The sequence below is a fragment of the Bos javanicus genome, chromosome 19 (genome assembly GCF_032452875.1).
Source record: "Bos javanicus breed banteng chromosome 19, ARS-OSU_banteng_1.0, whole genome shotgun sequence".
Taxonomy (NCBI): domain Eukaryota; kingdom Metazoa; phylum Chordata; class Mammalia; order Artiodactyla; family Bovidae; genus Bos; species Bos javanicus.
Genome location: NC_083886.1, coordinates 23,402,952 through 23,430,740, shown reverse-complemented (window position 1 = coordinate 23,430,740; position 27,789 = coordinate 23,402,952). Strand labels below are relative to the sequence as shown.

General features: G+C 45.1%; 1 protein-coding gene and 1 long non-coding RNA gene across 6 annotated transcripts; one reads left to right on the top strand and one right to left on the bottom strand.

The window, feature by feature from the left end:
- Positions 1-14: 14 nt before the first annotated feature.
- On the top strand, positions 15-27,785 carry TLCD3A (TLC domain containing 3A). Of its 5 annotated transcripts, XM_061389556.1 has the most exons (5): positions 18,417-19,102; positions 19,548-19,631; positions 23,422-23,626; positions 25,083-25,178; positions 26,090-27,785. In XM_061389556.1, exons 1-5 carry the CDS (start codon positions 18,981-18,983, stop codon positions 26,357-26,359), a joined length of 777 nt encoding a protein of 258 aa, XP_061245540.1. In that variant the 5' UTR covers positions 18,417-18,980; the 3' UTR covers positions 26,360-27,785. The 5 variants fall into 5 exon arrangements, with proteins under 5 accessions (XP_061245542.1, XP_061245543.1, XP_061245544.1 ...); XM_061389558.1 differs by lacking the exons at positions 18,417-19,102; positions 19,548-19,631 and adding an exon at positions 15-224; XM_061389559.1 differs by lacking the exons at positions 18,417-19,102; positions 19,548-19,631 and adding an exon at positions 5,301-7,450.
- LOC133231359 (uncharacterized) lies at positions 16,502-18,342 on the bottom strand. Its single transcript, XR_009731121.1, has 2 exons — positions 17,779-18,342; positions 16,502-16,791 (listed from the first exon to the last, which is right to left on the bottom strand). It is a non-coding gene; the product is annotated as an uncharacterized LOC133231359 (long non-coding RNA).
- Positions 27,786-27,789: the final 4 nt, after the last annotated feature.

Genomic DNA, 27,789 nt, shown 5'->3' with positions numbered 1-27,789 from the left:
CTTCACCTCTCAGAAGGCGCCCCCCTACTCGGGCCCTGGCGCTGGGGAAGGCGCGGCAGGACCACTCCCTCCTCCCCCAGTGACGGTGCGCCCCGGCAGCGTCGCGATCGAATGACAGCAACCCTCCCGGGCCTCGAGGCGGGCGCTCCATCTGCTCTCAGGAGCCCCTTGCTTAGTGGCACTAGGTGTCCCCCCAGCCATCGGGGGAGAAATGACCCCAGCTGGTAAGTGGCGATGTTGCCGAGGACAATTTGTAGGATGGAACAGCGTGCACTTGGTATTAGTTCCCCGTGTGCCAAGCCCCTGGGCAGTTTTCAGGGTGTGTCTGCAGGTTCCTTCTTGCGGGGGACGGGAGGGGAGAGTCAGATTAGGCAGTGACCCACCCAGGGGAAATGTTGACTTTCTGGGACTCTTGAATATCTAGAGTCTGTCACAGTCCACAAATGATGAGCTGTATAATCTTGAACAAATTACTCCATCGACCCAGTTTACCCGGCAAGGAGGTGGGGAGAGAGAAATACTAAAAGCACTATGCAAATTTAAGCTAGTAATACAGGTTAGTAAGAGGGTGTCCAACCCTCTGCACCGCAGAGGAAAAAGCAAAGTCACCCTGTGGAACCACTTTTCCTCCAGCCACAATGAGATCATTGCAGCCAAAGGATGAGTTGTTTTACCTGTTAAACATTGTGAAACCAAGATGGCAGCATCCCTGGCCCCAGTGAGCTTTTTTTTAATAATCAAAATTGTAGTAAAGGAAGACTTAAACATATAAATCAGTTATTTACTAGAATATTGACTTAAAATCATGGTTTTGAAATTTATTTAATGACATGGGAAAACACTCATAATATCAGAAAGCAAAAATACACAGCATGATCCCAGTTTGTGTATTTTGTGTCTATAAAAATGATAAGAAATACTCCTTTTCTGCAGGCGATTCAATGTATTCTTTGCAGATTTTCTCAAATTATCTATGAACCTGTAACACTTTTATAATCAGTATATTTTTTAAAAGAATGATAATTATATCCATCTCTCAGATGTTTTTCACTTTTTATATACAGTAAGAAATACATATATATGTCTAAAGTCCATCTATTTAGTTTAGAATGCCATGAGTTTTAATAAATGCATATCATCACGTACCCACCATCACAATCAAATCCTAGGACAGTTCCATCACCACCACCCCACCTCACCCCACATTCTCTCATGCCCCACCTACTCCCCTGGCAACCACTGGCCAGATTTCTGTCCCTATAGTTTAACTTTTGCAGAATGTCATATAAATGGAATCATACAATATGTCGCCTTTTGAGTTGGTTTCTTTGACGTAACATGATGCATTTGCATGTCATCCACATTGTTGCATGGGTCAGTAGTTTATTTCTTCTTGCTGAGTGGTAATCCAGTCTCTTTATCCCCTGGTTGAAAGACACTGGGGTTGTTCCTAGTTTGGGGAGATTATGAATACAGCAGGGTTTTGTGTGAATCTAAGTTTTCATTTCACTTGGGTAAATAACCTAGAAGTGGTCTTGCTGGGTTGCATAGTAAGCCTGTATTTAACTTTATGAGAAACTGGCCAGCTGTTTTCCTAAGTGGGCTGTTATCATTTTTGCATTCCTACCAGCAATGAATGAGAGTTCTGGTTGCTCATAGAGCTTATTTTTAATGATGATTGTAATAACTCACATTTCCTAGTCCTTACTATTTGCCAGGCACCATGATAAGTGTGCTACTGTACGTAATCGCTAAGTCATGCCTGACCTTTTGAGACTCCATGGACTGTAGCCCACCAGGCTCTTCTGTCTGTTAGGTAGGTAGAATAGGGAAAAGGAGTCCAAAATGGCGGTGGCTAAAAGACAAGCAAGGGAAAAGCCCTCGAAAATAGAACAAAGGAAGGTCAAAGGAAGGTCCGAGGACCAGAGTGAAGACTTCAGGTGGAACAGTCCTCCTGACTAAGCCCAATTTGCATAGGGCAGGCTCAGGTGGAGGAAAAAAACGTATAAAAGGAGGAGCCAAAGCGCTTTCTTGCTCTCTGTCTCTCCCAGGTGGGTGTGCTCTTTCTCTCTCACTCTCTCTTTCTCCCTCCCTTCCCCGCACGCTCCTCCACGCTCTTCTCTTCAAGTCTTTGGGTTGGCATCCCCTCACGCTTCGAGGATGGATTCTCCTGCTATCTTCTAAATAAAATAGAGCTGTAACACTGATTTGCCTAAGAGCTATAACACGGTTTGTCCAAGACCCGAGAGCTGTGACGCGCTGAGGGCTTTAACGTCCGTCGCTCCAAATCTTTGTTGTGACGAGCCAGACAAAGAACCAAGGAACATACACTTGCGTGACATGTCCATGGGATTTCCCAGGCAAGGGTACTGGAGTGGGTTGCCATTTCCTTCTCCAGGGGGTCTTCCCAACCCAGGGATCAAACCCATGTCTCCTGCTTGGCAGAGGGATTCTTTAACACTGAGTCACCTGGGAGACCCATACCATGTATATATAATACATCCTCTTTTAATCTACATGACATTTCAGAGGTTGGTAGTTATTATCTGCAATTTACAAAAGAGAAAATGGGGATATAGTTAAAAACTAACAAAAAATGTGCCCCAGGTCCCATAATTCTTCCTGCCATTCATTCAGTGAATTTATTGAAAGAGTGAATGAATGATCCTGCTGGCAATAGGCACTAGGCCAGGTGCTAGGAATTTAGTAATCAACAAAATAAGCCAAGTACCTGCCTCCATGGAACTGTTTCCAAGTATCACAATCAAGAATTTTAATAGTTACATGCAAGGCAAGTAAAGCATATGGTTAAAGACGAAGGAGTGCTCTGATTGGATGTGAAGATCAGGAGAGGCTTCTCTGAAGAAGAGATTTTTAAGCTGAAGCAAAGGGTGGAGCTGTGAATAGGAGATGACAGATAAAAGGAACTGCTGCTGCTGCTGCTGCAAAGTCGCTTCAGTCCTGTCTGACTCTGGGTGACCCCATAGACGGCAGCCCACCAGGCTCCTCCGTCCCTGGGATTCTCCAGGCAAGAATACTGGAATGGGTTGCCATTTCCTTCTGCAATGCATGAAAGTGAAAAGTGAAAGTGAAGTCGCTCGGTCGTGTCCGACTCTTAGCGACCCCATGGACTGCAGCCCACCAGGCTCCTCCGTCCATGGGATTTTCCAGGCAAGAGTACTGGAGTGGGGTGCCATTGCCTTCTCCGGATAAAAGGAACAGTATATGCAAAAGCCACAAGGATGAAGAACTTGGCCAGGGTATGGGACTTGGAAAGCCATGAGGAAAATGGAACAAGAAGAGGCCAAAGAAATGGGCAATGCCAGATGGTGGAGACTTGTGATGGTCATCTGAGGAATGGAAAGCCTTTGAAGGATTCTAAGCAGAAGAGTGACAGGCCCAGCTTCACCAGGCCTGTCATCAGCCCTGGCCCCCTTTGTGTTTTCTCTTCTTCGGGGCACCCCACATTGTTGGGGAGAGTCAGGGAGCCAGGGTGACAATCCCAATACTAAGTCAGGCTGTCCAATTGCCACTGATTGTCCTTTTACAATCCCATTGTCAACCCTCAATTGCATTCCCCCTGCGACCCACGTCCTTCCTTATGCTGAAGCTCCCAACCTCATTACCTTCCTTCTTCCTCTTTGCAGATAAGATACTGATAATGAATATAAGTTTGGGTTTTAAGAGAGTTACACAGTACAAAAGTCTAGGAAGACAAAGAGCAGAGAGATAGATGGACGTTAGGTGAAGAAAAATGCATTCCTTGGTGGTCCACTGTGGTTAAGGGTCCGCCTTCCAATGCAGGGGACGTCCGCTTTCTCTGGTTCTCTTGCGGTGGAGCACGGGTTCAGTAGCAGCACAGGCTGAACCGACTGCGAACAGGCTCCGTAGTTGCCACTCATGGGCTTGGTTGCCCTGCGGCATGTGGACTCTTAATTTCCCAACTAGGGATAGAACCTGTGTCCCCTACCCTTGGCAGGGAAGACCCAGGGGAGCCAAAATTTTAAAAAAGCAGTAACAGGCTAGACTGTTCATGATAAGCAAACGAGAGAAATATCTTTACTAGAAGGAGGAAGCCTGGAAAGACAGATTATAAGCTCTTAAATAAAATATGGGAGTGTACAGATATGAAAAATTGGGGTATGAAAATAAGGAATGTGTGGTTTCTCACAAATGAGTTGGGCTTTTTAAAAAACAATTTTCTGTAATGGGATAGGGTATATAGCTGATGACAAAGTTATCATAGAAACATCTTTTCTACCTTGAAATTTCACTAAATGAGGAGAAAATCAACCGCTAATACTTAAAAAAAAGCACAAAACCAACCTAGGAGGAGACCCTATCCTTTAATCAGCAATGGGAAAAGGATAAGGTAGAAGAGAAGTACTACAAGTCTGTAGGGCAGTGTTGGGGCGCATCTCTGAGGATGGCATCAGAATAAAATAGAAAAAAGAGTAACCCTCCTTTCACAATGCTTCTCTTTGTGCCCAAAATGTTTAAATATATAGGCTGGAAATAAGTCATTTTAAAACAGCCTTTGTTCATGAGATCCAGTGAGATCTCTGAATTTCATGTGCCTCTGTCAATTTACTGGTTTTTTTCCTAACTCTGTTAAAAGGAGTCTCTGACACCCTATGCTGTTTGCAACTGGTTTCATTATTTTCGAAGGAGCTATACAATAATAAATTGAGTAGACATGGTGCAGAGTGTTCTTTTCTAAGACCAAAACAGTGTCTTTATTCTATTAAGAAGGATCTCCACAAGTACCACCTCCTGAACACCTGGGCTTTTTATGAAACTTAAAAAAAAATAATCATAGAATGTCTAAATGACATGCTTTTTACCCACTAAATGCCAGTAGCATAACCTCTCACCCTCACATTGTGGTAACCAAAAATACCCACTGCAGATTTCCACATATCCCCTCCTTGGACCCTCAAGCACAATCACACACAGACACTTGTCACTATGGGTGGTAAAAACCTTCCAAGCCAACTTGTAGTAGAGGCATATAGTTTAATTCCTGTATTAAATCTTGTTCAGAATGTCTTTTTTGGTGCTTCTTTATGCATTGCTTTAAGTGCATGACTTTCATGAGGACAGATTTCTTTTGCTGTCCTTCGTTCCGGAATTTTCTGAACATCCTGGACTCTGGTGTTTGTTCTTGACTGACATTCCAGTGGGCTTAGCTGGACAGACGTGCACTTAGGCTTCCTGTTCTGTGGCGTGTGGGATCCTAGTTCCCAAACTAGGGACTGAAGCTGCATCTGCTGCCTTGGCAAGGAAGAGCCAGTTCAGTCAAAATTAAAAAAAAAAGTAACAACAGTCTACACTGTTTATGATAAGCAAAAGAGAGCTAAAAAATACCTTTAATAGAAGGAGGAAGCCTGGGAAAACAGATTATAAACCCTTAAGTAAAATATGGAAGTGTACATATATGAGAAATTTGGGTATAAAAATAGGAATGTTCTGACTGTTCCCATATCCTGGACACCCAGTTTTGTTTTGATTGGTACTCAGGTTCTCCGTGCATGTCCATTCTTGCTAGAGAGATTATAATCTCTGCCTAGCTTCAGTAGCTCCCCTGTTCCCACGCTGGTAGCTCAGGCATTCAGTCTCGTCTATATACCAGCTCCCGTATACTTTTATATTAGGACCCTTCCCCATTGGCTACATTGAGTTCATGGTAATTCCTTCACTCAACAAAGTGATAATTACACAGGTGAAAATGACAAGCCCTCTGGTGCAAGTCTTACATATTACAACAAACATAAACGCTTGTTTTATAAAACTGACATTAACTAGTACAACTATTATAATGTAGCTACCAGTAATTAGTCTTACACCCTCAAGTTTCTCACAATGCCACGGTCACTTCCTGCCCTCTTTTCGTGTTGTCTTCCTGCTGAGTTCTGGTGCGTTCCCTGAGCTGGGTCTTTAGCAGCTTCTCTTCTCCTGGTCTACCACCACCAGTTCTTAATCTTTTTTTGAATCTGGATCCCTTGGAGGAAGTGAAGACTTCCATACCATAGATCCTTTCCCCAGAAAAAGATATGTTTGTACATTTTGCAGGCAATTCTACGGGGAAAGGGATCCTACGGAATATTTCTTAAGCTATTTTTTTAACCCCATCTTCTTTCTGCTAAATGTAACAATCTTTTTTAAAAAATATGTATTTGGCTGCACTGGGTCTTAGCTGAGGCACATGGGAGCTTCGATCTTTGTTGTGGCATGTGGATCTAGTTCCCCACCAGAGATCGAACCCAGGCCCCCTGCACTGGGAGCACAGAATCTCAGCCACTGGACCACCAGGGTAGTCCCCTAAACATAACCCTCTTGTGAAAAACCCTCCCACACACAATATTCCAATAAAAGGTGTGATCCTCATCCCTCCAATTTTATAACCACTGATATGTAGTTTTTATCCATTTTCCACTAGCCAAAAATATTTGGCCCAGCTAAGCATTTTTAGATCTACATCAGAAAACCAGTCAAACGTTTTATGTTCAAAATGTAATAATGTTCAAGACTGGGATAGCTTCCTCCAACCCAGTCCCCCATGGAGATACATTGCTTTGAGAGGTCACTCTCAACAGCCATCTCTAGTCTCCAGATCTCTTCTCTCCACACTTGGGTTTCTCTCCTTAGTGTCAGTCACATATTTTCAAATGCCTGTGAAAATCTTCACTCTGCTTGTCATCATTTCTCTTTTTCCTTGCCCTCAGTGCCCCAATCTAAGTACATTTACCTCTTGGGTCTAGAGTTCAGCATTTGATGGGGAAGCCCTCCAGTGGTGCAGTCAGTTAGCCAACAGCACTTACACAGCATTTTATGGGCATATCTAATCCACTGCACTAAATGGCAGTGAGTGGTGCTAGGGACTAACACAGTGCACTGCATTTACATAGTATTTTATGCATGTTCGTGCATGCTCAGTTGCTTAGTTTCTGACTCTTTGCGACTCCATGGACTGTAGCCCACCAGGCTCCTCTGTCTATGGGCTTTTCCAGGCAAGAATACTGGAGTGGGTTGCCATGCCCTTCTCCAGGGGATCTTCCCAACCCAGGGATAGAACCTGCATCTCCTGGCAGGAGGATTCTTCACCACTGAGCCATCTGGGAAACCCCATTTTATGCATAAATATCCAGTTATGCTCTGGAGATCTTTCTCTGTATTTTGGTCTTTCTCTGCTTTTAGAGGCCATACAGTATTCCATAGTTTGATGATACCAAAGAATATTTTATGTCAGATGATATCCTAATTGACTTATGATGGTTCAATTTATGATTTTTCAATTTTAGGACAGTGTGAAAGCCATACGCACCCAGCAGAAACCCTACTTCAGATCCTGATCTTTTCCCAGGCTGGTGGCGTTCTGGGTGATACATCCTCTTGCAATGCTGGGCAGAGGCAGTGAGCTGCAGCTCCCCATCAGCCAGGCAGTCAGGAGGTAAACAGTACACTCACAACCGTTCTGTTTTTCACTTTCAGTCCAGTTTTCAATAACTGCATTAGATATTCAACATTTTATTATAAAATAAGCTTCACATTAGATAATTTTGTCCAAGTGTCAGCTAATGTGTTCTGAACACTTAAAAAACAAACTTATTTCCCTTTCTAGTCTTTTGTGTGTGTGTGTTTTAAAGTTTTTATTATTTGTTTATTTATTTGGCTGCATTGGCTTGAAGCATGGGGGATCTTTGATCCTTTGCTGTGGCACCAGTCTAATTGTGGCTCAAGGGCTCAGTAATTGCAGTGCAGGAGCTGAGTTGCTCCAACAGCATGTGGAATCTTAGTTCCCAGACCAGGGATTGAGCCCTCATTCCTTGCATTGCAAAGTGGATTCTTAACCACTTGAACCACCAGGGAAGTCCCCTGAACATTTTTAATTAAGGTGGGCTAGGTTCAGCTATGGTGTTTGGTAGGCTGGAAGTATTAAATGGATTTTCAACTCATGATATTTTCAACCATGATGAGTTTATCAGGACCTAGCACCACCAGAAGCTGAGAAAGATCTGTACTCCACTACTGGATATTTGGTGGTTTAGTCACCAAGTCGTGTCCAACTCTTTGCAACCCCATGGACTGTAGCCTGCCAGGCTCCTCTGTATATTTAGATCATTCCTAAATCTTCCCTCGTAGCTCAGTTGGTAAAGAATCTGCCTGCAGTGCAGAAGACCAGGTTTGATCCCTAGGTTGGGAAGATCCTCTGGAGAAGGAAATGGCAACCCACTCCAGTGTCCTTGCCTGGAAAATCTCATGGACAGATGGAGCCTGGGGGGGCTGCAGTCCATGGAGTTGCAAAGAGTCAGGCATGACTAACACTTAAATTTTTGTGTGTGTGCTATTACAAACAACACTGTAACCTTGCAATACGTATTTATACTTCTATCAGCACTGAAAAAAGTGCCTATAATCCACCTATCTTTATGAACACTGGGTATTATGTCTTGTAAATATTTACTTATAAAACTTCTGTTGACCTTTTGTATTTCTTCTTTTCAGTTCAGTCACTCAGTCGTGTCTGAATCTTTGCGACCCCATGAGTTGCAGCACGCCAGGCTTCCCTGTCCATCACCAACTCCCGGAGTTTACTAAAACTCGTGTCCATTGAGTCAGTGATGCCATCCAACCATCTCATCCTCTGTCGTCCCCTTCTCCTGTTGCCTTCAATCTTTCCCAGCATCAGGGTCTTTTCCAGTGAGTCAGCTCTTCACATCAGGTGGTCAAAGTATTGGAGTTTCAGCTCCAACATCAGTCCTTCCAATGAATATTCAGGACTGATCTCCTTTAGGATGGACTGGTTGGGCCTCCTTGCAGTCCAAGGGACTCTCAAGAGTCTTCTCCAACACCACAGTTCAAAAGCATCAATTCTTTGGCGCTCAGCTTTCTTTATAGTCCAACTCTCACAGCCATACATGACTACTGAAAACACCATAGCCTTGACTAGACCGGACCTTTATCGGCAAAGTAATGTCTCTGCTTTTTAATATGCTGTCTAGGTTGGTCATAACTTTTCTTGCAAGGAGTAAGCATGGCTTTATAGCATGGCTGCAGTCAACATCTGCAGTGATTTTGGAGCCCCAAAAAATAAAGTCTGCCACTGTTTCCACTGTTTCTCCATCTCTTCTGTTATTTGCATTTTATATTCTTTGATTCTTTTGGGTCATTTGTGTTTCTTCATAATTTGTAGGTTTTGACTATTCTGAATATTAACTCTTGCTCTACTATGTGAAAGTTACTCAGTCATGTTGAACTCTTTGCGATCCCACTAAACAGTCCATGGAATTCTCCAGGCCAGAATACTGGAGTGGGTAGCCTTTCCCTTCTCCGGGGGATCTTCCCAACCCAGGGATTGAACCCAGGTCTCCCGCACTGCAGGTGGATCTTTACCAGCTCAGCCACAAGGGAAGCCCTCTCTACTGTGTACCACAAACATTTTCTTCAGTTTATATTGTCTTTTTACTTGTTAAGAGTGACTTTTGATGTACAGTTTTTTGCTTTTTTTAAAAATGCACACAAATCTATCAGTCCTTTTCCATGCATCATCTGGGATTTAGACATTGTTTGGGAAAACATTCTTTAGCCGGTGAATTATAAAAATATTTTTCAAAAGTTTCTTCTAATACATCTGTAGTGTTGCTTTTCATGTGTAACCTTTCATATCTCTGGAATTTATGTTTGTGTTTGGTGTGTGGCAGGCCACTGTATTCGTTTCCCAGGGTTGCCATAGCAAATTAGCACAGGCTGGGTGCATTATGACAACAGAAATTTATTTTTGCACATTTCTGGAGGCCAGGAGTCTGAGATCAAGGTGTCCGCAGGACTGATTCCTTTTTGGAGGCTCTGAAGGAGAAACCCTTCCTTTCATGCCTCTGCCCTGGCTTCCGGTGGCTGCCAGCAGTCCCTGGCTTCCCTTGGCTCATGGACTCACCCTTCCAATCCCTCACTGCATCTTCACTTGGCCTTCTTCCCTGTGCCTGTGTCCTTTACTGTCTCTTGTAAGGATATGCTCATTGGATTTAGGGCCCATCATGACCCAGTACAGTCTCACCTCAAGCCTTACCATAGTTAATCTGCAAAAACCCCCATTTCAAATGATGTCACATTTTAAGGTGATCGTGGATCCTGGGGTGACACTATTCAACTCATTTTACTTTTTCCAAAGGAAGGCTAGTAGTTTCTGTGGTTTTCTTACTTAGTCCTTTCTTTGCATACACATGGGATACACTCGCACAGGTTAAATGTAGTGGGTCTGGTTCAGGACTTTTGTTTCATTGACCTGTTTCTTCTACACTGTTTCAGTGATAATAAGGTCTAGGATGTTTTGATATATTGTAAATTCTTCCTCCACCCCACAGGGGTGTTCTTTATTCAAATATTTCTTGATTATTCTTGCACATGTTCTCTAATTCACATAAGCTTTAGAAAGAGTTTATGGAGTCCATTCAAAACATGTTGGAATTTCAATTAGAATTGTACTGAATTTACAGATCAATTTGGGGAAAGTTCAAATGTTTACAATATTTAGTTTTTCAGCCATCTTCTCCCATTTATTTAGGCTTTTATGTCCTTCAGTAAAAATCTGTGACTTTCTTCATATGGGTCTTGCATATTTCTTATTAGGCCTAAAACTAGCCATTTTATAAATTTTAAAAAACTATTGTAAATAGTCCTCTTTTTCTACTACCATTTCTAATTGTTATTTGTTGACTTATAGAAATGTGATTTATTTCTGTGTATTGGTCTTATATCCAGCCACCTTACCTCAACTGCTTTATTCTATATTTCAGTTGATTTTCTTAGTTTTTCTCGATAAATTACCAAATTGTTTAAAAATATCAATAGTTATTTCTCTTCCTTTCCAATGTTAAAATCTTTTTTGAAGGTTTATATGTGAGCTACTATTCTGGCTAGAGAAGATGTTAATTAAACAGCAGCAGACAGAGTGGACATGGTACTGACAATCCAGACAGGAGAAAACATGCTGAACAAACCACTCAAGGCACAGATACTGCAATAAGGAAACAACGGATTTATAACACATAAAGAAGGAAAGTGACAGACTCTTGGCTGGCAAGTGCTCCCTGCCCTTCATCTAACACTAATATGGAAAACCTTCCAAATCGTTCTCAGACCTCAGGCAGCTCCATCAGGTTACCTGGCAATGTGGGAGTTTGCTCTGCCTGCAGGGCAAATGTATTATCAGCCTGGCTCCTAGCACAACAGTTCATTCAGTCTTCAGACTGACCATTCATAGTTCACGAGGTCAGTACAGGCAACTGGTGACACTCAGCTGCAGCATAAGCATGTGCTGGGATGCTTGGGGCTGAGGTTCTTTTTGCTATATATAATGAAGATTCCTCCCCACATTAGACTTCTAAGTCTCTGTAACTAATCAGTTTTCTTTGCTTTTTTTTTTTTTTAATTTTATTTAATTTTTAAACTTTACAATATTGTATTAGTTTTGCCAAATATCGAAATGAATCCACCACAGGTATACCTGTGTTCCCCATCCTGAACCCTCCTCCCTCCTCCCTCCCCATACCATCCCTCTGGGTCGTCCCAGTGCACCAGCCCCAAGCATCCAGTATTGTGCATCGAACCTGGACTGGCATCTCGTTTCATACATGGTATTTTACATGTTTCAATGCCATTCTCCCAAATCTTCCCACCCTCTCCCTCTCCCACAGAGTCCATAAGACTGTTCTATACATCAGTGTCTCTTTTGCTGTCTCGTACACAGGGTTATTGTTACCATCTTTCTAAATTCCATATATATGCGTTAGTATACTGTATTGGTGTTTTTCCTTCTGGCTTACTTCACTCTGTATAATAGGCTCCAGTTTCATCCACCTCATTAGAACTGATTCAAATGTATTCTTTTTAATGGCTGAGTAATACTCCATTGTGTATATGTACCACAGCTTTCTTATCCATTCATCTGCTGATGGGCATCTAGGTTGCTTCCATGTCCTGGCTATTATAAACAGTGCTGCGATGAACATTGGGGTCTTTGCTTTTTTTTTTTTTTTAATTGAAGTATAGTCTATTTATAGTGTGTTAATCTCTGTTAAAGTGATTAACACAGCAAAGTGATTCAGTTATACATATATCTTAACTTCTTTCTTATATTCTTTTCCATTATGATCTACCCAGGCTATTGAACATAGTTCCCTGTTCAATTCAGTAGGGCCTTGCTGTTTACCCATTCTGTACATCAGGATTTGCATCTGCTAACCCGAACTCCCACTCCTTCCCTCCCCCACCCTCTCCCCCTTGGCAGCCACAAGTCTGTTCTTCTCCATGTCTGTGTCCGTTTCTGTTTTGTAGATTTCACTTGTGTCATATTTTAGGTTCCACATGTAAGTGATACCACATGGCGTTTGTCTTTCTCTTTCTGACTTCACTTAGTACGACAATCCCTCTGTCCATCTGTGTTGCTGCGAATGGCATATTTCATTCCTTTTTATGGCTGAGTAACGTTCTATTGTATATATGTAGCACATCTTCTCTATCCGTTCATCAGCTGATGGGCATCTAGGCTGCTTCCATGTCTTGGCTATTGTGAATAGTGCTGCTATGACCACAGGGGTGCATGGATCTTTTTGAATTACAGTCGTCTGCACTGTTCTTAGTTTCCAGCCATTTAGATTTTCACCTACAATCTTACTGAGCTGTAATTAACTCTTGGGGTTGAAATTGGCTGTGCGTGGCCAAAGACACCACACACTTAGCTTAATAGGAATGCTTTTCCTTCGTTCATTTCTTAAGTACCAAGCACCTACATAATTGTAGTTTACTACATAGGTTAATAGAGCTCAACCTATAAAGAGAAAAAGACTAGATACTTAAATAGGAGCTTGGGTTTCTGTTGATATTATGATGCCACTTTAAAAACAGAAACTCAGAGTGTGAGTAAGGATGGGAATCTTAATATTTTTAAAGATAAAGTTACCAGAAAAGATGAAGGCCCTAAGTTTGTGCGCCAAGGTGTATCTCCGAACAAACCTGCTCTCACCCTCAGTTAAGAATTTCTTTAAAAACCAGTGAAAAGCCACTTTGAAAGGTAATCTATAATAATTCAAATATAAAATCATTTCTGACATTAAAAATCAGGTTTGTGAAATTCAACATTGAAAATGCTTATAAGTGAAATATTAATATTCATAATTAAAGCATGACCTCAGATATATAACGAATGCATATAAAGAAGACTGGGAAGAATTCTACAAAATTGTTAATAATCTCAGAGTAATATCTCAGTGATAGCATTATTTATGATTATTTTCAATATTAGGCATGGTTTAGTTTTGAAAGTATTACTTTTATGATCAGAAAACTAAAAAAGACAAAGAAATTATCTGAGTTTAGTTAAATAGAGTAAGCAAAATCAACCTTTTATGGAATTACTGATGAGACATGAAGACACTGAAAATTGTTGATTTGTTGTTTTAAGGCGGCAGCTGAATTTGTTCACAACGATTTGCTGGTTTTAACTCATTTCAGAGGTAATTTCCGTAATGGATCAACATTCTGGAATATTTTTTTAAGTTGACTACCTTTAGCTAGGTGTGGCCATCTGCAAACAAGCAAAGTTTTGCATTTATAAGCAAAGGAAATGCATATGTGAAAAGACTTTGAAAAATATAAAGCAATACACAAAGGCAAGCACTATATAATCAGCTCTTTGTGTAAATTGTGTTTTTTATTGACAGGGATCATTATCAGTGTGTACAGAAGCAAAGACTTCCCTGTGGGGTGTAGCTGTGGCCTGTTTGCAGAAGCTATGTACTTGAGTGTGACTGTGCTTCTCGGACTCCCAGTTTGCTTTTGCAAACAGTCCAGGATGAAATTGAGGAAGCTGCAGTCTGGAAGCTGGCTCAGGCCAGGCATCTTCGACCTAATAGATGTTTACTGAGAAGCTTAACAGCAAGTTACTGTGCTGTGGGGATACCAAGAGAAAGAACAATTCCTGATTGCTGCGTTGCATATAGTTCACATGTATTTGTGAAAAGACTTACCTAATTCTCACAGCCGCCCTGTGAGACAGGTAGAGAGGCACGCCCATTTGCAGGGGAGAGTAGGTAGTTTTCTCCAAGCAGCAGAGCCAGAAGGGGCACTCAGGTATCTCTAATCCTAACCCTGGTGCTGGGTGTCCTGGCTGCTTAGTGGATAGACGGGTCCCTCCTGCCCATCGGGAGCATTCGGTCTGTAGGAGAAACAGAGAGATCCGTGAAAGGCCATGTTGACCAGGTGTTCTTACTGAGCGCAGAGTACAGGAGGGAAAAGAGGAAGGTGACCGACTTCCTCCTGGTCACACTCTGAGTCCTAAGACCAAGTTGACACTTTTGCTGGTGGTAGCCTAAAGGGAGAGACGTTCTTTCTCTTTGTCCACCTCATTTCATTTTTCTCTGTGTCTTACAGCCCTTTTCCCCTTGTTTGCCTCCTGTGAATTGCAGTCTCTGGATCTGTATCTCCATGTCTGTTTTCCTGTGTGGAAGGCTGGAGCTTGGCCTTTTTTATTCCCAGTAACTGTTTCTATCTCAGTCTCCTCCGATGGATCTTCCTGTGCTGTATCTTTCTTACCACGTCTCTTCCCATCACTTCTTTTCTCCTTTTCTCCTCCTTCCTGCCCTGTCTCTGCTTCACCTGTCCCTAATGCAGAAAGGAAGTGTGGTTCTCAATAAAGCAATTTTTATTTCAAAAGACTTTCATTTTCTTTATTGTGATTTTTAAAGTAGATGAGTGGATGGAGACCTCTAAGTTCCCTTTTGGCTCAGGAGCTCGATGTGAAGATGTTTCATGTGTGAATCTCAGTCGTTTTCCATTGTTTCCCCATCTATTTGCCATAAAGTGATGGGACCGGATGCCATGATCTTAGTTTTTTGAATGTTGAGTTTTAAGCCAGCTTTTTCACTTTCTTCTTTCACCTTCATCAAGAGACTCTTTAGTTTTTCTTTGGTTTCTGCCATAAGGGTGGTGTGATCTGCATATCTGAGGTTATTGATATTTCTCCCAGCAATCTATTCACTTGAGTATTCTCAAAGTATTTTACAAGTAAATATGGAATTTTCAGTTTAAGGCTGGAGAAGCCAGGGAGCAGATATGGGGAGAGTCATGTATCTTACTTACTGACAGTATCCAGCTTGGGATCTAAAGTACTGGGAGAGATGGGGACCAAGAAGCAGGATCAGTGGCAGAAGAAACCACTGAGAAATCCCACCACAGCCCTCCAAAACTAGAAGCTTTATTGATTCCCATTCAAGGGGTGTGATTCTGATTAGGTAAATAAGTCTTAACATCCAGTAACCCAAACCTCACTCCTGAAACCCACAAAGGAAGTATAATTAAAACCTCCTTAAATTTCTTCCCAACCCTATAGCGTGAAGTAGTTGAAATCACACTGGAACATGAATCAGGAGTCCTGCTCCTAATTTGAGTCTTGCCACTTCATAGAGTGGCAATTCTATTTACCATTTGTTCCTAAGTTTTCTTATCTATAAAGTGAAAATAATAAGCTTATCTACCTCACTGGGTTGGTTATTTTGAGAACCAACTCAGATAATACATGTAAAATGCTTTGAAAAATTATATATAAATATAAAATGGTGTTAATAATGGCATCAGAGCCCATAAACTCCACCCCATACATTTCTATTTGTGGGAAAACAATTAGGAACAATGGTTACTAATCCAAAACCACATTGTGAAAAAGAATTACTCTCTCCTTGCTTATCAAGTTTGATGGCAGAATAATCATTAAGTACATTGACCTTGAAGGCAGAAAATACTGAATTTAAATCCCAGCGCTGCTACCAGCAGTCTGACCTTAGCGATATTTTAGTTGCTTTGGGTCTCATTTTGCAGACAGACACACATACACTCACTCACTCACTCATGCTGAGTGAGGGTAATAGATTTTTCATGACGAACAATGAGATAATGCATGCAAAATGTTGGATCCAGTACCTGGCATATTATGAGTACTCAACGAGCATTAGCTTTAAAAAGTATCACACATTTCTCGAGCATTTGCAATGTGCCAGGTGTAACTTAGGGAACAAAACAAAAAGATCCTGTTTTTTTGTTGTGTTTTTTTTTTTGTCACATCACGTAGCTTGCGGGATCATAGTTCCCCAAACAAGCACCAAGTCCTAACCACCGGACAGACAGGAAATTCCCGACGTGGTCCTATTTTGAAGAAAGAGTGTATAAATAAAAACCAACATGCGTACTACACAAATGCAAAGGCAGTTCAGAAAATGAACTTAGAAACCTGCCTAGAAACAGATTCCTTCTTGCAGGAAGAATCATTTGGCTCAAGACTTTTGAAGGGATAGTGGAAGTTTGTGTTGAAAAAAATTTCTTTTGATACTTTTTACTCAACTTTATCATTTGCTCACAGGAGTTTTTGGATCACTTGAAAAGCCAAGGCTTATGTTTATGCTTGTTGCCCTTCTGGTGATTCAACGTAAACATTTTAGTGACTTCATGAGCATGGTTTTTGAAATTGATTTTACTGGTTATTTTCTCTGCATGAAACATGTTGTTTTGTTTTCCCTTCATAGACTCCTTAAGAGCCGTACAAACAACTTGTTGATTCCCATCACTTAGAAGTATTTCATCGTTGATGCAGGTTGCTGATACCTTTAAGAAGAGATGGTAGCAAGGACTTATGACCACTGTCCCTCTCTGGGAGAGCTGGAGGTGACTGGGATAAACGGGCAGGGAGTGGAAACTGCAGTGAAGGATTTGCTGTCCCGGAGAGAATGGAAGGTTTACAGATAGCTGCAAATATGAATATACAGATAGCCTTTTATTTGCCAGATAACTTGCTACCAAATGGAAGTATCTTTCACATTTCTACCAATGTGTTGGCAGTGAACTGGGGAGTCAGAAATGTTGCCCTCAGTAGAAGAAATATCAGACTTTTCTTTGGGTTTTCTGCTTTCTTGCTGCTGCTGCTTATCGCTTCAGTCGTGTTCAACTCTGTGCAACCCTATGGACTGCAGCCTGCCACGTTCCTCTGTCCCTGGGATTCTCTAGGCAGGAGTACTGGAGTGGGTTGCCATGCTGGCCTCCTGGGGATCTTCCTGACCCAGGGATCAAACCCAGGTCTCTTGTAGTGCAGGCTGCAGGCAGGCTCTTTACTGCTGAGCCATCAGGGAAGCCCACTTTTGCTTCCTTCCTGCTGCTGCTGCTAAGTCACTTCAGTCGTGTTCGACTCTGTGCGACCCCATAGACGGCAGCCCACCAGGCTCCCCTGTCCCTGGGATTCTCCAGGCAAGAACACTGGAGTGGGTTGCCATTTCCTTCTCCAATGCGGGAAAGTGAAGTCGCTCAGTCGTGTCCAACTCTTCCCAACCCCATGGACTGCAGCCTACCAGGCTCCTCCATCCATGGGATTTTCCAGGCAAGAGTACTGGAGTGGGGTGCCACTGCCTTCTCCTTACTGTTGGCTAAATCTCTCAGTTTAACTACATATAGGAAGATGTTGAAAGCTGTGTTTATTCTATATCTGCTTCTACACCAGCAACTGCGATGTTAGATAAAATTTAATTGGCATCTAACAGAAATCATCTGTTAGCTTATAAAAGTCATAGAATCATAAAGATTTGGGGGCAGGAAGAACCTAAGAGGGTTTGTAATACAGCCTCTTCAATTTCACAAATGAGCAAAATGGCCCAGGGAGGCCAGGCCCATCTCTTCCAGAGTCCTCTGAGAGGGCTTTGGTCAGCATTTTGCATGATGGTGATTTGAAGAGATCTATAGCACCTTTCGATTGCTGTAGACGTAAGTGAATTGTCTTGCTCCCCTTTGTAAGCTGAGGAAGATACAGACCAAAGTAAAACTCTGGCAAATCCCAAGAGAAGAGAAGCCGGTAGTACTCAAGTTAATGTACTGGCGCTCTGTGTTTGGTGCTGAGTGAAAACAGCTTGATTCACTCCACTCAATTCCAAGGCATCTGACCAAGAACTCTGAAATAAGGATGACGTTATCAATAACAATAACAACAACAGTCACCAGGACGGGATGGTATCTTGCCCCTAAGCCAAGAGACAGCACCGCAATACCACAGCAAGTCTGCGGCCCTGAGACCCCACCGCCCTGTATGGTTTGAGAGAGGAACTGCTGGATTCAGGATTTCATGTTTCTCGGAGCGATGCTCCCCTGGAGAAAGTTGAGCAGTTGGCAGAACGTGGAAAAGCCATCTTTGGCCGGCAGAGAGACCATTTCCTTAAGAATCCTACTTGGAAGCTAGAGTGCTTCATAGACAAGCCGCGCAGGCGGACGCCACCAGCACACCCGCCCTCCCCTCCCTTCTCCTGAGAGACGCCCACCGCCAGGTTCGCGCCGGGCCACGCCCCTGGCCCGCGGCTCACCCCACCGCGCTGCTCTGTGGGTCCCGGCCCGGCGCCTTTTCCTACCTGGCTCTTTCGGGGCCTCCCCCACCCGCCGCCTGGCCCGGGGCTGGGGAGGGCAGGTGCGAGGCGGTTGGTTGGCCGCGCGGGTCCCCGCGGGAGGGGGAGGCGTCCGCAGTGACGGAACAGAAGCCGCGAGAGCCTCGGCGCTGCCCCCACGGCCTCGGCCGGGCGGCGGCCACTGGCGCGCCGCGGGTCGGGGGTGCAGCATCGGCGCGCTCAGGGCCCGGCGGGCAGTAGCTCCCGCCAGCGCCCACTCGCCGGCCGGCCGGGGAACCCCGGGCAGCCTCGGGTCCAGGGGCGGCGGCGGCGAGACCCCGCCCCGCCCGGCCGGCCCGCGCCTATCGCGGTCCGCGGCCTGGTCACGCGGGGAGTGGCGCCGCGAGCTCCGGGCCATCGCCCGGCGGCGGCCAGAGTCGCGGCGGGCCGGGACGGGAGCGGAGAGCGGGGGGTTGAAATAGGGGCGGGCGGGCTGCGCCAGTCCCCGAGCCGCGCGCGCGGAGCCAACCGAGCCACGCCGAGGGCGCCGAGCGAGGCGGCCGAGCCCAAGCACCCATGCTGCTGCCGCTGGCCTGGGGCTCGCTCTTCTTCCCGGGGCTCTTCGGGGTCTGCACCTGGGGGCTGCGGCGCGCGCGGCCCGCCTGGACCCACCACGACTGCGTGATGATCAGCACCAGGTACGGGGCGAGCCCGCGTCGCCGCCCGGCTATCCGCCCCGGCCGCGCCCGCCCCGCGCCGAGCCCAGGGCGGAAAAGGGGGGCGACAGGAAGCGAGGGGGCTGCCTCCCGGGTCCTCGCCCCTCCGCGGTGCCGGCCAGAGCGCTCCGAGGACCCTGTGCGTCCTGCCCCGGAGGGACGGAGGAAGACGGAGGTGTCTGGAGGCGGTTGCCGGGGAGGGGTGGGGGTGGCCAGAAGCGGGGGTCGGCTGCCCGCGCTGATGACCCGACCTCCGACATCTACCAATGGCTTTGAGGGTCGGGAGCGGGGTGGCGGCCCTCGCTGCCCCGGCAGCCTGGGGAAAGTCAGTTTGCAGGGTTCTGGCTTCATGCTGTCCGTGAGACTGGATTGAGGGCGCTCTTCACCACCTCACCCCACCCCGTTTCTCTTTTCTGCCGCACGTTAGGCTGGTTTCATCAGTGCAGGCTGTGTTGGCCACCGGGTCTGGGATCATCGTCATCCGCTCCTGCAGCGACGTGATCACCGACAGGTAACATCTGATGCGGATGCCGATTGAAAGCTACACAAATCACAGCGCCAAACTCTTTCGAGGTTTCCACAGTTGAGTGGCTCACAGGCACTGGTTCTTTATCAGCGTAAGCCAGCAGACAGCTGATTAATGGGTGAAACTTGGGCACCATAATTAGTTCCCTCCTCTCCTCACCTTCTTCAGCATCGCCAGCTTAGAAATAAATGCTAGAGAATGCCATTTAGAGACTTGAGTCTCATTTAAGGTGTATTAGAGGACAGTGTGGTCTACCGACCCAAGTTCTTTATGCGATTGATACATGTGAAAACTACAAGTGAAAGTAAGGCTTTTGATGCTTTTAAATGACCTCCCTGGGGTTCTGCTTTGGACTCCAGAGCCAAGGTATGTCCAGGGTGGTTAGCAGAGCCCTCCTAAGGAAAGGAACAAAACACCTCATCCCTTTCCTTACAAATGCTGCTTTCCTCTTTTCTCTGAAAGATGAAGGTGATGAAGAGTTTTCTGGAGCTTTTGGAAAACTGACTCCTGTGTGTGTTAGAGCTCAGTCCAGGGCTAGGGCAGCAAATGTGCATCTGGTAAAACATATCATAAAGACCTGGACTTTACTTTGTATAGTATTTAGACCTGTGCAGTGGTGGTTCCCACCATCTCACCTCCCACTTTTAAAGCCATCCTTTTCATTTGTCTTCTCAGAATCACTCTTTCTTCCTCACAGATAAATTGAAGAGCGGCTGTCAAATGTGCGGGGAAAGTTAATAGCCTGTCCTGATCCCTTTCTCATGGTGACTTGCTTAATGCCCTGCTTTTTACCTGTTTGGACTGGAATGGCAGGGGAGCCTGAGTGGGGCATCTAACTCACTGTGGCCTGCAGATTCCATGCCCAGATCTTACTTGGGATTTGTCCTGCCATCGTGATGTTTGTGCTTTTCTTCTTTTGCCTCTTTTTAGACAAGACCAGCTATTGGAAACACACTGTAGATGCTGAGAGAAGACAGGTCAAGTGACTGACTGCATACATCTAAGGCTAACAGCTTTTGCTTGGCTGGATTCAATATGTATTTGAATTGAGCATTTTCTGATGGTGGAGCAAGCTCCCTCACTCTAGTCTGTCAGGTCAAACTTGACACGCGCCTCCTTTGCAGAGATAAAGGCAGATGCAGCCCCACAGCACTCCTGGGCAAGCTGCAGAGAGCTGCTACACATTTCAGAAAAGAGGTCTGCACACGATTACCTTTCAGTTCTTTAGCCCTGTGTCTCAGGAGCTTGGGCATCTGAGTTTGGCTTTCAGGGTCCTTCTTTTGTGTAACTTTATGCCTTAGATTCATTCTCTGCTTGCAGAATGGAGACAGACACCACCCTCACCTTACGTGGATGTACAAAGATGCTCTAAAGGCACCTAGATCATCTGGGGGCAGGGAAAAAGCCTTCAGGATTCATAGTCTGTTCATCCAAATATTGTTCTATCCTATGCCCTTGAACTTTAGGCCTTCATATAGAATGTCTGTAGGTAGGAGGAGGTGTCTATGAATCTTCCCAAATTATATGCAGAATGTGGTGTGGGGCCAGGGCTTTCATCATCATCTTAAAGAGATCCAGATCCTTAAAAGGGCTGAGAGTCACAACTCTAGGCAATTTCTCTATTTAAGCACTTACTTTGTTTGTTTGTTTGTTTTGGCCATACTGTGAGGCTTGCTAGATCTTAGTTCCCTGACCAGTGATCTGCCAGCAGTGACAGCGTAGAGTCCTAAACGCAGGACCACCAGGGAATTCCCTAAGCACTTACATTTGGACAGTACTTTTTACATTTAAAAGGACTTTCAGGCTCACCAGTGGCTCAGTGGTAAAGAATCTGCCTGCCAATGCAGGAGACACAGGTTCAATCCCTGATCTGGGAAGATCCCATATGCTGTGGAGCAACGGAACCCATGCACCACACCTGTAGAGCCTGTGCTCTGGAGCCCACGTGCTGCAACTACTGAAGTCCTCTAGCCCTAGAGCCTGTGCTCCGAAACGAGAACCATTGCAAAGAGTAGCCCCTGCTCACCGCAACTGGAGAAAAGCCTGCGCAGTGATGAGGACCCACCACAGCCAAAAATAAACACATATAATTTAAAAAGTAAAATAAAAGGACTCTCATCAGGAATTTCCTGGAGGTCCAGTGGTTAGGACCCCACACGTTCACTGCCAAGGGCCCAGGGTCAATCCCTGGTTGGGGAACTAAGATCCCACAAGCCACGGCGGTATGGCCAATAAATAAATAAATAAAAGGACCCTCATACTTTTGACTTTCTAATCTTCACAATGACTTTATCAGGGAAGTAAGACAAGGATTATTATCTTCATTTAATAAAAGAAGTAGTTCAGGTCCAGGCTAGTGGTAGCTAAGATTATAATCCAGACTGCTTGCTAGTAAGTCTTCGGGGAATTCTTCTGACAGCCACACTTTCTCATCATACTGAATTGGTACTGTGTGCAGAATTTTAAAACCCTGGGATTCGCTCAAGGGGAGAGGTCAGTTATATTTCAGCTGAGCTTCTAGTAGCTGTTCATAGTTGTTTTAATTGGGATTGCTTCAAGAAAGCGGTGGAGACCGCAGATGGGCAGTAGGATAAATATTGCATCTTTTTTCACCTCCGTGGAACTTGGCTGTTAATTTACCTGCATGAATATTAAATTTGCCATTACTTGTTTGCCTGTTTCAAAGCTTACTCATTCTTGAGTTTTGCTGTGGTAAGTGTGGAATGATTCAGGAACCGGAATGTGAATGGCACCTATATATTCCCAATGTTCCCTGTTCAGTGGATGGGCTCCTTTGGTTAAGTCACCCGGGACAAAGGTAAAGATACAGATGTGAGGCCCTTGGCACACCATGTGTAGTCTCTGGGGTTTCAAGCCCCGAACAAGCACTGCAGGCGATTCTGATGTTTGGGTAGTTTGAGCCACATAATAGTGAAATGTTTCATCTACCAAACATGTGGGCGCACTGTCAAACTTAGCTGATTTGGTGAGTCTGTCCTTCTCCAGATAGTACATCATTTTAATTTTTTTTCACATATATTTTCTGTAGAATGGCTCTTTTGGGACCAAAATTTCCAAAATTATGTAGAGACTTCCCTTCAAATCTGCTCTGGGACAGTGATAAAACTATAATTTTGACTTAGCAAATATTGATTCAACCCCTTTGGACAAGTAAATGGGAACACTTGTCTTTTGTCCTGGGTTCTCTTTGGGTATCTGTCCGATGTAAGGTAGTCCTTGAGATCTGGGCTCGTTTCCAGACACATTTTTCTTAATGAGTGACACTGAGTTCAGCTGTGCATTTATAAAGAAAATGGCCAGGGCCACTTCCCAGAAACTCCCTAGAGTGGGGTTGCAAACAGATGTTAAGAGAAACTCAACTGCTGAGTAACAAGTGGAGTATTCCAAACCAGTTTCTTGGTGGGGCGATTGAATCATTGGTAGAGGTATCTACCTCAAAGTCAGCCTGTATTGCAGTACCAGAAAATCCATTATAAATGAGTAGGCAAATAGTGATGGCAAGTCACCGAAACACAGGGTGCTGAGGGAATCCTTGCTTTCTAAGCCTTTGGCACTTAGAAGTTTGCCCCGTAAATTTAAAGAAAGGTGTTCACTCGCCCTGTCAGTTCCAGCATCTTCACTGTAAAGTATCTGGGGTCAAGACAGCTGATGAAGTACAAAGCCAAAGCAAATGTGTTTAAGTGGAGGCTGGCTGTGAGCCTTCATAGTTGATACCCATAATTACTTCCTGGACTGTGTATATGCTTTCTTTCAGGCACTGGCTTGCCCGAGAGTACGTCTGGTTTTTGATTCCCTACATGATCTATGACACCTACGCCATGTACCTCTGTGAATGGTATCGAGCCGGGGACCAGAGCAGCAAACATTCCCTCACCATTTTTCGAAACTTCCTAAGCAAAAACCGCCTCATGATCACACACCATGTGTTCATTCTGCTTGTCCTTGTGCCCATTGCCCAGGTAATGGCCTCCCGACAGCCACCAGGTCACTCTTTTCTCTTGTTGAACCGGGCACCCTGACCATCAGATTCCCCCTTTTCCTCCCCTTCGCTGCCTCACCCGCCACCCTCCTGCCAGCTGCTGCCATAGTGTAGGGAGGAGTTACATCTGAAACTTCTGGTCCTCCTTACTGGTGATCCCCTAGCCCTCAGGGCTTCTCCAGCATTTGTCAAAGGGTCTGCCTTTAGTTCATTGAAGATAAAAACCAGGGACTTCCCTGGTGATCCAGTGGCTAAAACTCCAAACTCCCAGTACAGGGAGCCTGGGTTCGATCCCTGGTCAGGGAACTAGATCCCACATGCTGCTACTAAGACCTGGCATGGTAAAATAATAAAAAAAAATTTTTTTAAGATAAAAACCAATATACAACATAAAGACTGTTTAAAGAAATGAGAGTAGCTCCATCAACTGGTTATTTGCCCTAATAGTACACAGAGAGGGCTGTATACATTATTTTGATGTCACAAAAGCAGAGACTCTCAAAACAGTCTCTTAATTTCTTCCCAGATCTGCTCCACCCCCCCCCCCCGCAATAAAAAAACTCACCCAACAAGGAAGAGAAATGGGAATGCAGAGTGGGTAACGAGTCATTCCTGAGGACCTACTGTGTGACAGGTGCTTGGTTTAAAAACTCACAGCTTTCTAATAGTCATTAGAAATTATTAGAAATAATTAGACATGAGTTCCCTGGTTGCTCAGCAGTAAAGTATCCGCCTGCAATGCAGGAGCCGGAGGAGACGAGCGTTTGATCCCTGGGTCGGGAAGATCCCCTGGAGGAGGAAACAGCAACCCACTCCAGTATTCTTGCCTGGAGAATCCCATGGGCAGAGGAGCCTGGTGGCTACAGTCCATGGGGTTGCAAGGAGTCAGACACGACTGAAGCAACTTAGCACACACTCAAGCAATCAGACGTGATAATTAGGGAGACTGTTAGCCCTCTATGGTAGATGAAGAAAGTGGGGCTCTGAGAGTTTCCATACCTCCCCTCGGGGGTACACTGTGCTGCTTTCCTGAAAGGATAGGAGGAGAAGCAAGAGGGCGTGATATTGACAAGCCTCTCTGATGGGACCCTAACATCAAGCTTGGGGCCTGGCACGCATTTTATGGAACTGATCTGGCTTCAGTGCCCTTGGCAGGACTAAGTGGACACCTGAAAGTAGGCTGCAGTTTCTTTTGGCTGACACTGAAATTCAGAGCAAACCCAGTGTGTGATGCGGTTGCCTCTGGACCCTGGGGATTCTGGGCACTGTGGAGGCCCCCCAGTGTGAGCTGGTTTGCACCAGCCCATTGAGTACTTCCCCCCACCCCCACACGGTTGCTCAAGGTTACCCTTTCCAATAGCTCCAGTTAAGAACCTTCCTTCCGGTGGCTCCTCAACCTCCATTACTTATTTCCCCTTTCCTCTTTTCGTCTGCAGAAGCTCAGGGGAGAGCTTGGGGACTTCTTTGTCGGCTGCATCTTCACAGCAGAACTGAGCACTCCATTTGTATCGCTGGGCAGAATTCTGATCCAGGCATGTATGGGTGGGGTGGCAGAAATAATGCCAAGGGAACCAACTCTGCTTTTCCTTGGAGATTAGGGGTGGGAGTGGTTGGAGAAATCCCTTTAGTGCTACGAATAGTGGGGTAGGAGACCCCTGAACAGACTTAAAGGTCAGTTGGTCTTCGAAGCCAATGGGGGTGAAATTGTACGTTTGATTTCACATTTGATCCAGTTCTTTATGGTGGCTCAGACAGTAAAGAATCTTCCTGCAATGCAGGAGACCCAGGTTTAATCCCTGGGTGGGGAAGATCCTCTGGAGAAGAAAATGGCTACTCACTCCAGTATTCTTGCCTGGAGAATTTCACAGACAGAGGAGCCTCGTGGGCTACAGTCCATGGAATCGCACAGTCGGACATGACTGAGTGACTTTCACTTTATATATAATTTTTCCTGGTCATAAGTGTTTTTAAAATTATTTTGGTTGCACTGGGTCTTCACTGGTGCTCTCGAGTTGTTTTCCTCAGTTGCAGGGGTTGGGGGCTACTCATCCTTGTGTGTGGGCTTCTCATTGTCGCTTCTCTTGTGGCGTGAGGACTCAGTAGTTGTGGCACTCGGGCGGAGTTGCCCCAAGGCATGTGGAATCTTCCCAGACCAGGGATTGAGTCCGTGTCCCCTGCATTGGCCGGCGGATTCTTAACCACTGGACCACCAGGGAAGTCCACAGATTTTCTAATCTGCTGTTTCTGGGTTCCTGTCAGCTGGGTGGCTTTCATATCACTGCTGGAAAAAAATATGGGACTGTATGCATATATCAATACGGCAGTACTTAATCATCTTTTCTACAAGTGTCGGAAGAGGAGACGCTTGGCCTGTACACTGTGGGGCTCAGGCTAGTCACAACCCGAAGGTGACCTTGCTTTCTCCCTCCCTCTTCTTTTGCAGCTACAGCAGCAGCACTCCCTGCTGTACAAGGTGAACGGAATCCTCACGCTGACCACTTTCTTCATGTGTCGGATCCTCCTCTTCCCTTTCATGTACTGGTCCTACGGCCGGCAGCAGGGCCTAAGCCTGCTCCGAGTGCCCTTCCACATTCCTTTCCACTGCAATGTGGCCAATGCTTTCCTCATCGCGCCACAGATCTACTGGTTCTCTCTGCTGTGCAAAAAGGCAGCCCGGCTCTTTGATGTTCCTCCAGCCAAAAAGGACAGTTGACGGCTCCCGTGAGTCAGGCAGTGGGCCGCCTCCACTCAGTATTCCCTGGATCAAATTGCAAATTGTGTCTTGGGTGGCCTCAGCCTTTTGGGTATTGTTCAGCAGATGGATTTGAGTTTTTCTAAAGGATATTCACTATCACCCCCCTCTTCTAACCTGCCCCTTTTGCAAAAGCACTTTTTCCCTTAGTAACAACTGTTGGATCCTGTCAGAGCTCCACTGGCAGTGAGGTGGTTTTAATGCAAAGCCCAAGGATCCTTCCTTGGGTCTTACCTCCAGGGCTCTGGGAGGTAGAAACAGGGGGTGTGGAGAAAGGGGTACCAAGGTGCTAAGCAGCTGGGCACCTGCCTGGTCCTAATATTGGTGGCTCTCCACCTTTCCAACCACTCAGGGCAGTATCTACACGCTGGGCCAGCAGAAGCAAGTGATGACTTGGTTCTTTACATAATTTTTTGTAATGCTGGCCTGGGAAAATCACTGTGGGTAGGTAGTTTTTTTTATTGTTTACTAAATAACCCGTTGGTCCTTTGCCTCATTCTCTCATCCACGTGCCAACATAAAATCCTGTCTACTGACTTCCAATCAGAAGTCCCTCTGGCAGGGTGCGGTAGGAGGCAGGGACGGGAGCCTGAAGCTCCTGAGTAGGTAGGAAGGCCCATGGGTCAGCACCTCTGCAGGCTGACTTGGAAAGACCAATGTCAAACGTATGAGCTTGTTGTCAACGGGTAAGATACTGTTCCCTTCTTAAGCACCCTCAAGGCCAGCTTCCCCCATATCCACACATACAGGATGCTCTTGTTAAAAACTACAGGGTTAACACAAGATGACGGCTGCTGAGCTATTCACTGGGTGACCCCACTCTTTGACACTCCTTTTCCTATGGAGTAGGATGGACTTCAGTATTCCAAACCGTGAGGTGTCTCATCTAGACGGCCTCCTGATAAGCCAGAGCTTGTGGTCCAAAGCCTGTTCCTCTCTGAGTTACCACCATTTAGCCACAGAAGGCTGGAGAGCAAGAGGGCAAGACAGCCCTGGCCCAAATATGTCCTGTGGACTGACTCCTACCTACCATTTGCAAATAGCATCCTCTGGTGCCAACACTAATTATTCCTTAACAGTAAAAAAGGATTTTAGAAACTACCATAGAATTTGTTCCCAAATGGTAGTGAAAAACTAGATTTTTTTTAAAGTGCCTTTTAATTCATTGTTGTCTGTGAACTTTTTAAAGTACTGAATGTGTGACAGTGTCTCAAATTTTGACTCTTTCGGTCTTTAATGGGTGCCGTTTAAAAAAATGCTGTAATTTTTTACTGTTTTGTTTACTATCAGTATATCTTTATTAATCACCCCTGTGGTGATTAAATTGCACTAATATTTTCCAACTTAATTCTCATTTGTGAAATACATTCATGCCGACTTCCAGTAAGTGA